We start from the raw sequence: 10220 nt of genomic DNA on the forward strand, positions 1-10220 counted from the left end.
GGGAAAGGCGGCGCGCAGGCGCACGGCGAGGCCGGAGCGATGGCGCCGTGCGTGCGGGGACGGGGAGTGCCGGCATGGGCTGAGGGGAGCGGGGATGTCTGTGGGGACAGAGACCCTGAGGGGCGAACCCCCGCGCTGGGGGTCACTGGGGTTCCTGCGAGGAGCACTGGCGGTGGGTGGGGTGTCCTCGGGCAGCAGTGTGGACGTGCAGGGTGTCTGTGCTGGTATTTATGGGTGCATTAAACTCCATGGGTGCTGGCAGGTGAATACAGGGGTTGTTCGTGAACCTGCTGCCAGCTTTCAGGGGCTAAGTGGGAAAAGCTAAAGTTCCACGTGGTTACGAGCAGCTGTGGTACAAGTTGTCATCTGCTTGCTTGTGTTCCCCTTTAGCACAGAGGTGTCGAAGCAGGCGCAGCTTATGGAGGTGCTGAAGAAGGAGGTGAGGGCCATGCTGATCGCTGCCAAAGCGGGCTTGACGCCGGAGCAGCTGGAGGAGCAGTACATGGCCATGGTCTGCAAACCTCTCCCTCTGCACGACCTGGGCTTCCAGTCCACCCTGGAGCTGGTGACACAAATGCCTGAAGTTGTCCAGATCTGTTCTTCTAAGAATGGTGCTTTAATCCTCAAAGGTGAGGTTTTGTTTGCAAATGGGTGGAGGAGTTGTTTGGAGCCTCATATTGGAGTGATGTTCAGATGTGCAGAACTGTTTGTCATATATCTGTTAATCTGTTTCTCATGCGACTCTGGTTAATTTTTTGTCTTTGATATTTCTTCTTGTATTTTGATCTGTCTTATAAGACTTTGGTGCTCTTCCCTCCTAAAAAAGTCACCCATGCTTCTAGTTATTTTTGTACACTTTTCACTCTGCACTTGGTTTAGAAACTGACATAACATTTCCTTATGTGTACACTAGAACTGATAAGTATCGCTTTTTCCTGTAAATGCAAACTACAGCAGGAGCCAAAACCAGGGATGGGACCTCTTGAGAGAAGCTGTGAAGGTTTCTGTACCTGACCCCATAGGAAGCTTAGCCTGTATCAAAGAACCTTTTTCATTTTCTTTTTCTTTGGGGAAGAGTTGTGACAACAAGTGGCAGTTGCCAAGAGTTGATTGGGAAGGGTGAAATGGTTGGGGGCTTTTTGAGTGCTACAGTAACACAATAAAAAGTTGTTTAGAAGCTTGGAAAAGACCTGGGCTGTTCTCCAGGGAGACCTTTGGGCAGGGGGTGCTCTGTAAGTGAGGGTTTACTGTGATTCTGCTTTCCCAGAAAAACTCTCAGCAACTTGGTTTTGGTTTGTGATCCTGCATCCAAGAATCTGACCTGCCTTCCTGCCTGGTCTGAATTTCTAGGGATGAGGGTGCAGACTGGTTGCTGGCTTTTTAAAATAGTTCAGTTCAGTCTGCAAAGGGCAAGGTTGCTGGAAAACAGCCGTGGTTTAGTGTGATTGCTTTTGAAGGAGACAAGTTCTTCTAGAAGGGGTGTGGAGAAGAGGAAAGAAAGGAATGAAGAGGAGCTTTGCCAGTGTAGAGATTTTAATGGTTCCTTGTTTTGGTTGTCTATTTTTTTCTGTTGCAGCCATTGCAGATGTTTCCACCAAAGGGATTGCCAAGCTGGTTGCCAACCAGAAAGTAAAGACACGCAAGACATCAAAGAAAGCTGCCACAAAGGCGAATTCTACTTTTCCCACTAAGAACTTTAGGAATCCACAGAGTTTCTATACTCTGAGTGCTGGGACTCCTGTCCTGCCAGCAATGGTGAAGGCTGAGCTGCAGGACCTGCTGAGCTCCTCACCACTTCTGCTGGCAGACTTGGACAAGGCCTTCCTCAGACGCTTTGGCCGGACGTTCCAGTACAGGCAGTACGGATTTTTGTCCATGTTTGAAGTCCTCAGGAGCATGTCTGATTCCATTGCTGTTGAGCAAACAAAGGCAGGTTCCTTGCTGGTCCTGAGGAAGTACTTGGCAAGCAAGACAGAACAGCAAGAGGTGCCTCAGAGTGAGGCTGAGCAAGAAGAGGTGCCTCAAAGTGAGGCTGAGGAAGAAGAGGTGCCTCAAAGTGAGGCTGAGGAAGAAGAGGTGCCTCAGAGTGAAGCTGAGGAGGAAGAGATGCCTCAGGGTGAGGCTCAGGAAGAAAAGGTGCCTCAAGGTGAGGCTCAGGAAGAGGAGATGCTGCAAGGTGAGGTGGTGTGTTTAACTGAAAGCACCTAGCTCTTCCAAGCTCTGTGGCCAAGCAACTGCCTTTCAAGTTTCTGTTGCTGCATTTCCAGTTGCTGCAGAAGTCCTGATTCCCCTGGGCTTTGGCACAGAAGGGCTGTTGAGTGTTGCAGAAGCAGCTGTCACAAGGCAGTTGTCTTGGTAGCAGAGAATTTCCAGGAAGGTTTTTGGCACTGTTTTGTGGTGTGAGGTGGAAGGAGGGCTGATTAGCTCATTCAGAGTATGGACTTGCTGAATGTCTGTGTAGGACTGGAATTTCTAGGCATTCCAGTGATAGGTGAAAAAGGTTCTTCTCAATGTCTGCTCTGCAGGCTGGTAAAGCTTTTGCCATACACTTTTTGAGACTGAAGATTTAGCACTGGCCTGAAAGGCAAGGCTACAGTGTTCCACAAAAGAGACAGGACTGCAGACGCCCTCATCATTCCCATAAAACCAATGGGAAAGGGTGGATAATCACATACAGTTCCTGCCAAATTCACAGCTTTTCCAGGGAAAATACATTTTAACGTTATTCTAGCAGTGGATTTTAACCTTCAGCTTGCTTGCAAGAGCAAGTGATTCTTGTTTTGTTTTAACTTGCTGACACAGTGAATCCTCATTAATGTGTTGACTGTGAATGCTACAAGTATTGAGGAAAACAGCACCAATGCTTTCAGGCTTCCATTTTTTTATGTTTTCCCTTTCTGCTTAATATGCAACACTGTATCAGTCCAACAAAGAATAACAGCCAAATTATTGTGTTTGCAGCAGCATTTGCAGCTGAGATGCCTTCTTTGAAACCCACCTGTGAGACAAAGAGCTGCTACCAGGGAGCAACTCTGATGGATTCAGAGCCAGTGCAAACACCAGCAGTAGATTTGGGTGATCACCTCAAACAGGTAAGTGGCTGGACAAATGATCTGTAGATTTTTCATGTCGATTTCAAGGGGTGATACTCTTTTTACTACCTTTGTTTCTGTTGAGTTTGCATTGTTGAGGCATGGCTGCTTCCAAACATTTGTTTTAGATGTCTCTGGAGGCAAGTAGACTCATAGTGACCTGGTGGATAGCTTTATGTGGCATCCAAAGTCAGTCTTTTTCTGATCTCCTTCTGATCTTGAGGTCTATCAGATCATCCCAGGCCAGTTAAGTGTTCTCTTGCTCACTTACAAGAGTGGTGATACCTTTTGATATAGTTACTTGTAACTGGACTTTGATAACTTTGTTGTGAGATCAGTTGTGTGAAATTTCCGCTGCTGCTGTTGACAGGGCTTCAGTGTCAGCCAGTTTGACGGAGCTGGGGAATGTTCCTCAGTGACTTTGATTCCTGCAGCCTCAAGTCTGCTATTTGGTAGGAAATTATCACTATTTTGTTTTGTTTAGCAGTGTGGTTTTAGAAGTGGCTGGAGAATAGTGGTGCAGAGGCTTTGAACTGCCAAATCTCTTTGGCAGAATTTGTTTGTCCCTCCTTTTTTTTTTTTTTTTTTTCTTTTGAGCATCTTTAGGCCTTCTTTTTCTCAGGAAAATCCTCCTGCTTGGAGTTGTTTCCTCTGCCAAGCTTGTCTTGTGGCTATACCCAGCTGTACAATTGGAGTTTAGAGGTAGGAAAAGAATCCCAAGGGTTCTTCCTGGCTTTGGTGTTTGGTGTTCTAATGAGCTTGGAAGCCTGGAGCTATGAGTTGGACTCTGTGTAGCACTTGAGAGATTTTTGGCAGCCTGTTTTGATCCTTTAAAGAAATTTTAGTTTGGTGTGATGAAGTCCACAGGGAATTTCCCTGGGTCAAACCACAAGTTTGATTGTGTGAAGGCAATGAAAGAGGGGATATGGTCTAGGTAGCCCCAGATTTTTGTTCCTAGGTATTGCAGCCCTTTTAAAGATCCCAGCATGACAAGACTTGCTAGATGTTTTTACAACTCCTGTTTGTTATGAAACACCAGGTGTGCTGTTTTGTTTTTAAAAAGCTCTGAACTGGAGGAAAGCAATTTAGAATGTGTTTGTTTGGGTGTGCAGTGGACATTTGTTCATCAGAATGCTGCAAGGTAGAGGGGAAAGATGCAACCTGATCCCTGCCCTGCTGCCAGGTATCCTGGAAGTGTTTTCAGGGTCAGATGGGGCACAAGGGCTGAGTCCATCTGCTCAGCTCCAAGAAGGATAAAGGAGACAGCTGCTGCTCTCAGGAGCATTCTGTTGCTGCCATGACAGAAGGAGAAGTGCCACCCACACCACTCTTGGCAGCTGCCAGTCCAGCTTGGGGCAAGGAGTCAGCCTCTCTTGCAAGTCATACCTCTTATAAAGCCTGATTTTACACTGTGTACACTTGCTTTATCTCTTTATAGCTTTGTTGCATTTTCTGAGCTTCTCTTCAAGTGCCCATCCCCTACATCTTTGAAAGAAATGTCTGTTGTCACTAACAATGTGTGAGCTAGCATATAAAGCTCATGTGTGTCCTTAACAGTCTGACCTGAAGAGCTTTATCAGAGCAAAACTGGGACTTAAAAATCCCACCATTCACAGGAACTACACAGAGGAAACTTGTGAAATTTGTAAGGGATTTTTAGAGGTGATGCTGCTGCTCAGACCAGAATTCCCTCAGTTGCTCCGAGGCTCAAAAATGTTAACTCACTGTTTAACTCAAATGTTTTAGTCAAAATTTCCAGCTCCAAAAAAATTGAAGGCTTTACTCAGTCTGCAGAAGGAGAGACCAGGGAAGTGGTCACAGCCCCAAGCCTGCCAGAATTCAAGAAACATTTGGACAGTGCAGTCAGGCACGTGGTGGGATTCTTGGGGTGGTCCTTTGCAGCTCTAGGAGCTGGACTTTGGTCATCCTTGTGGGTGCCTTCTAACTCAGAATATTCTATGATTCCATGATCTGCACCTTTACAAAGTGATTAAGAGGGCCACTGTTGCAAAACCCCATTGTTTGCAGCTGAATTTAGAAATAAGCAACAGGGAATGTGCTGGAATATGAATTGCCTACACCTTGCCTGGTGTTTGATGCAGTGATAATTTGTACTGTGCTCACAATAAGTAAAATTGAAGTGTTTTTGACTTTAATCATGGGAGAAGTGCTGTCTGCTGGCCCAAAAGAAAGCTCTTGAGGCAGTGAAAGTAGCTGATGTTGGATTAAGGCTCCCATCCATACTACTTCGAGTGAAATAATGCTTTCAGCAGTTAGAATAATGAAAAATTGAAAGCCATTTGAACAGTTCACTTGTACAAATGTGTCTGAAGTGAGAAAAGAAGAGAAATTGTAGATTTTTGACTGGTTTTGTCTTTGGGAAGTAGCTCTAGTGTGAAGGTGGGATGCATTCATGTCTTCTGTCACTTCAGAATCATTTTCAGATACTTTTGCTGGTTCAATCATGTACTTTTTCATGGCTATGGAATATAGAAATAATACCTTTTCAGTAAAATCCAGCAAAGAGGTGGCCTGGGTCTGGGGTTTGATTTTGTTTTGCTTTTTAGGCAATAGTCATTCACTACTTTTGTCTAAATATGTGATCTGACTTCAATTCCTCTCCTTTGTTCCTTGCAGGAATATGAGCAAGGTATTTTTGTTGCACCCCTCTTAACACTGTAGGGAAGAAGAAAGAAAGTGTGAAAATGATTGTTTCTATCATAGGGAAGGTTTTCATCCAAGTTTGCCCAATTTGTTATGATTCTCTGATATTCAGTAATTCACAAGTCCCCAGGAAAGCAGAACTATTTTTTAAATTAATGGAAAGGCCAATTATGTGTGTTCAGTGCATGATGAGACATCTGAGTGCCACCTCCCCCTTTATCCCCTTGTAGCATCAAGGTCTTGAGCAGTTTCCACCGACTCCAGAAATCCCTCCAGATGCTGTTCAGGACAGAAGCCTTTGCAGTTTGCCTCCTCTGAAGAGAAGGTGCTTGGTGGGAGTCATTGTGGAATTCGTCGTCTCTCCTAGCCAGTTCTACGTCCACGTCTGCAGCACAGAAGCATCCTATAAACTGCAGGACCTGATGTTTGAGATGAGGTGGGAGCATGCTGTGGCAGTGTTTGTGCTGAGGGAGCAGGGCACCCAGCATTGGTGGTGGTCTCTGCTGGCTTCCTGACTTGGTACAGAGATGCTGGTGCTGTCCTGAAACACTACTCAGAATGTGCATCCCGTTTAATAAGCAATAAGTGTGGTCACCAGCAGTTGCTGTGGTTTGTCTGTGTCCTAGCAGTTCTGAACTTTGTAAGCCTGGAAGGGTTGTGGAAAGGAGCTTGGAGGGTTCCTGTGTCTTGTCTGTGCAGCTGTTGCTAATATGCTCAGTTAAGGCTTTCACTTCCACCTCCAACACTGCACCTGGGCCAGTACTACAGAACCTGGTTCATGAGAAATGCTGATATGTCAAGGTAATGGTAAAAAAGTAATGATTAGGATGTCTGTGTTTAGCCTCTGATTAATCCCCATTAACTAACTTTGTTGGACTCCAAAAGTATCATTCAAATGTTGAAAGTTTGGGGTTGCAATTTGATTCCCTTTTCAGTTTTAAGTGTGGCAGAACAGAAATATAAAGGGTCTATTAAAACAACTCCTGAAAATTCATGTCATGGGGACTTTAAAAAATCAGAATTCTTTTGGTCCTTGTTCATCTCCTGCATCCTCCTAAGGCTGGTTTCTCACTGTCATCTTTTACAGACACGTTTACTCACATAAAGTGGCTTCTGATAAATACATCATGCCTGAGTCTGCAGTGAGGCCTGGGCAGCTCTGCTGTGTCATGGTCTCCAAGTGGTGGTACCGTGTGATCATCCACCGTGTGATCAATGACCAGGAGGTAGAGGTGTTCTATGCAGACTATGGACACCTCCAGATTGTCCAGAAGTCTTGGCTGAGATTCCTCAAGTAAGTGAATTACACATGGGCAGCAGAGTTACAGAACAGTTGAGGTTGGATTAGGGTTCTGGAGGTCACCCTGTCCAAGCTCCCTGCTGCAGTGGGGCTGTCTAGAACAGGCTGCCTAGGACCATGCTGAGATGGTTTTTGAATGTTTCCAAGGATGACAATTCCATGACCTCTCTGGGCAGCCCATTCCAGTGCTTGGTCACTCTCCTGGTAAAAATGACACTTTCCAGCTGGTCCACACTGTGCTGATGCATGATGTTCTTCCCCAAGTGCAGGACTTTGTTGAACTTTGTGTGTGTGTCCTGTCTGTACATTTCTCTATCCTGTCAAGATCTATCTGGATGGCAACCTGACCCTCTAGGGCATCAGCCACTCCTGCCAGTTTTGTGTCATCAGCAGACACAAAGACTCTCCCCCATCCCCCCAGGTTGATAACGAAGACATAGAGCAGTACTGGGCCCAGCACTGGCCCCTGGGGTACACTGCTAAATCCTTTCCTGTCATTCTTCAGTCTGTCCTCTTGCTGCTGTCTGTCACCTTGGGGCAAGCTCCCTAATGCTCCTTCCTGGGTTGCATGAATGGATATACACATTCTCCTGAAGGCACATCCCCCAGGTAGCAATGTCAGAGGTACTTTTCCATATTTGTGTCTTGCCCCTCGCCTTGTGCCTGGCTGTTGGCATTCTTTGTTTAAAAATCATGGTTCCCTATCTGTAACTCTGTCTCCACAAAGGGTTCTGATGGGAAGGTGCTTGGGCCAGGGAATGCATTAGGGACCAGTTGTTATTGCTGGTTTTGCTGTGCCCATTCTCTGGGTATGGAGTGTTTTCTGAAGTTGCTGTTGGGTTTTAGTAATGAGAACACAATTCAATGTATGCTTCAGCATTCCTAAACTGGTAGTAAAACCCAGAAGAGGAGGAAGTTCTGCTCTTCTGCTGATTGATCCCTGCTTTTGCTGTAATTTTTGCTTTGTATTTTAGGTGGCACTACTTGAAGCTCCCTGCTCAGGCCATCCCGTGTTCCTTGGCATGGGTAAAACCTGTGGAGGTAGGTGTCCACATGCAGTTTTGTTTCTTGACATCTGTAGAGGAGTTATCAAGTAGAGGTTGTCTTTTTCTCCTGCCAAGGGCAAACATTTGGATGAAGTCAGGTCCTGTTAATGTTTGCAGCAGAATTAATGCTGTTACATTCAGCAGAGTGTGCTGGGTGAGTGTCTGCTCTACAAGCAATCACCCTTTCAGTGCTTTCCTTGCCATCAGAGCATTTGTGCTTATATTCCTGCAGAAACAGATGGCTCCTGTGAAGCAGCACAGCAAACATTTTCTTCTCCCTGCCAGTAGTTCCCCAAGGTCCTTCTGAAGCCTTGGTAGCTCCAACCCTCTGTTTTAAAAACTTATTTTGTAACAGAGCTTTAAGTGAGTTGGTTAGATGCAGTTAGCACAGCCAGAGTTACAGAGGTCATAAGAAAGTTTCTCTGTGATGGGAAACTTCTTGGTCAAGAAGCCTGAGAAGTACAATCTCTGAAGGAATGCATGTGAGCAGAGTTGCTGCCTGTGTGTTTTTAAGGATGTTGCTTTTAAAAAGTTATTTCCCCTGCGTTTTGAGGCTTAATCACGGTTTTCCTTGTGGTGAGGCTTAGCAGCATCTTACTGACTTTTGATACTTTTAATGTTTGTAAAATCTTGTGATTCCAGGAATGAAAAAAGAAAACCCAACAAACAGCTGCATTTTAGGCAATTGAGATAAAATCACTGGTGAATGCCATGGAGCTATGTTTGGAAGTAGGTATTCAGGGTGAAAGGGCATTCCCAGTGTAATGAGAATTGCAGGCTTTGGGATAGTTTGGTTTAGTTTCATGCTGGGAAGCTTGTCTGCCTGACTTTCCTGTATTTGTCACTAGCCTGGCCTAGCTCAGCTGGCTTTTGACAAGTGCCCACCACAAGGAGAAGTCTCAGGTGGTGGATTTTGGTCTGTTTATGGTAACTTTACATTGTTTCCTCTTCAGGGTACGTGGTCCAGTGCAGCAATTCTCCTGTTCAAGCATCTCTGTCGCTTCAAGGAGCTTGTGGGCATCGTGGATGAATACATGGATGGTGTTCTGTACCTCTTCCTGTGTGACACATCCACCAAGGAGGATGTCTACTTCCACTCTGTCCTGAGGGATATGGGATATGCTGATGTCTGTGGGGAGAACATCCCTTCCCAGGTGAGGAAGGAGGCCAGTCTGCTGAAAGGAAGGGGAAGGGAAGGATCCCTGCTTGGGTGCATGGGAAGATTCTTAATGAGAAGATTCTTACCTTGAAGCAGGTGGTTTTGTGAAGAGCAAAACTGGTATTCCCTGCTTTTCTGTAGCTTTTCATTTTGTGACTGCATCCCAGAGTGTCTAACTCTATGTGGAGAGCTTGCTTTTTGGTTAAGGTGGGGTCTGATGGTACAGCAGAGATGTTCTGTTTAGTAGAACAAACTGTTTTCAGCCCATCTTCTAGCAATGGATTAAAAGTTGATATGGAAATGGTCTTGGTTTACAAGCTGGCATATTTTGCCAGTGAAATGTACAGTGCTGGATGGCATAACTGTGGTAATTGCCTATTGTCACACCTGTTGTAAGCCAGATCATTTGTGCTTTAGGCTTACCTGTGGCATTGTTTGCATGTCTCAGCTCACTTCCAGTAAAAACTGTGTGGATTATGCAAACCCTTGGAAAGGTACTGCCATAATTTTATATTTCAGCAGAAAGCTGAGTTTTACAGCCTGGAGTGCTTCTATCTGTTCTATTCAGCAGATGCAGAATGCATGTTGTGGTAGGATTAGATCCTGTCATGGTATCTTTGCATGTGTAGGCCCAATTCTGGGAGAGAGGGGCATTACTGAGAAATTTTGCTGCTGGCAAAAGAGGAGTTGATTTTCTCAATAAGGCCATTTCTGCAAGAATTTGGAGCTAACTTCTGGGTGTTGTGCACCTGCAGCCATTTGCTGACCTGTTAGAAATTTTCTGCATCCTTTTATTCTCTGTGGTAGTTACAATGAGAAGTTTTTTTTTACTGTTCTGGTGTGGTTTTTATTTCTTCTAGGAATTTGAGGAACTGAATCCTTCAGCCTTGTATGTACAGCCCAGTGGAAAGCAGGGGAATGCTGAAGTGGTGGAGCCAGACCTTCGTTTGCAGCAGGAA

General features: G+C 45.4%; 1 protein-coding gene across 1 annotated transcript in view; it reads left to right on the forward strand.

The window, feature by feature from the left end:
* The first annotated feature begins 39 nt into the window (after positions 1-39).
* The window catches only part of TDRD5 (tudor domain containing 5), a 13400-nt gene continuing 3219 nt past the window's right edge, over positions 40-10220 (forward strand). The window contains exons 1-10 of the mRNA XM_031063310.1: positions 40-47; positions 391-629; positions 1577-1986; positions 2047-2146; positions 2962-3092; positions 5987-6192; positions 6844-7050; positions 8031-8097; positions 9056-9256; positions 10122-10215. Coding sequence (XP_030919170.1) covers positions 40-47; positions 391-629; positions 1577-1986; positions 2047-2146; positions 2962-3092; positions 5987-6192; positions 6844-7050; positions 8031-8097; positions 9056-9256; positions 10122-10215 — 1663 coding nt within the window. The remainder of the gene's footprint in view (positions 48-390; positions 630-1576; positions 1987-2046; positions 2147-2961; positions 3093-5986; positions 6193-6843; positions 7051-8030; positions 8098-9055; positions 9257-10121; positions 10216-10220) is intronic.

The sequence above is a fragment of the Geospiza fortis genome, unplaced genomic scaffold (genome assembly GCF_000277835.1).
Source record: "Geospiza fortis unplaced genomic scaffold, GeoFor_1.0 scaffold506, whole genome shotgun sequence".
NCBI classification, from domain to species: Eukaryota; Metazoa; Chordata; class Aves; order Passeriformes; family Thraupidae; genus Geospiza; species Geospiza fortis.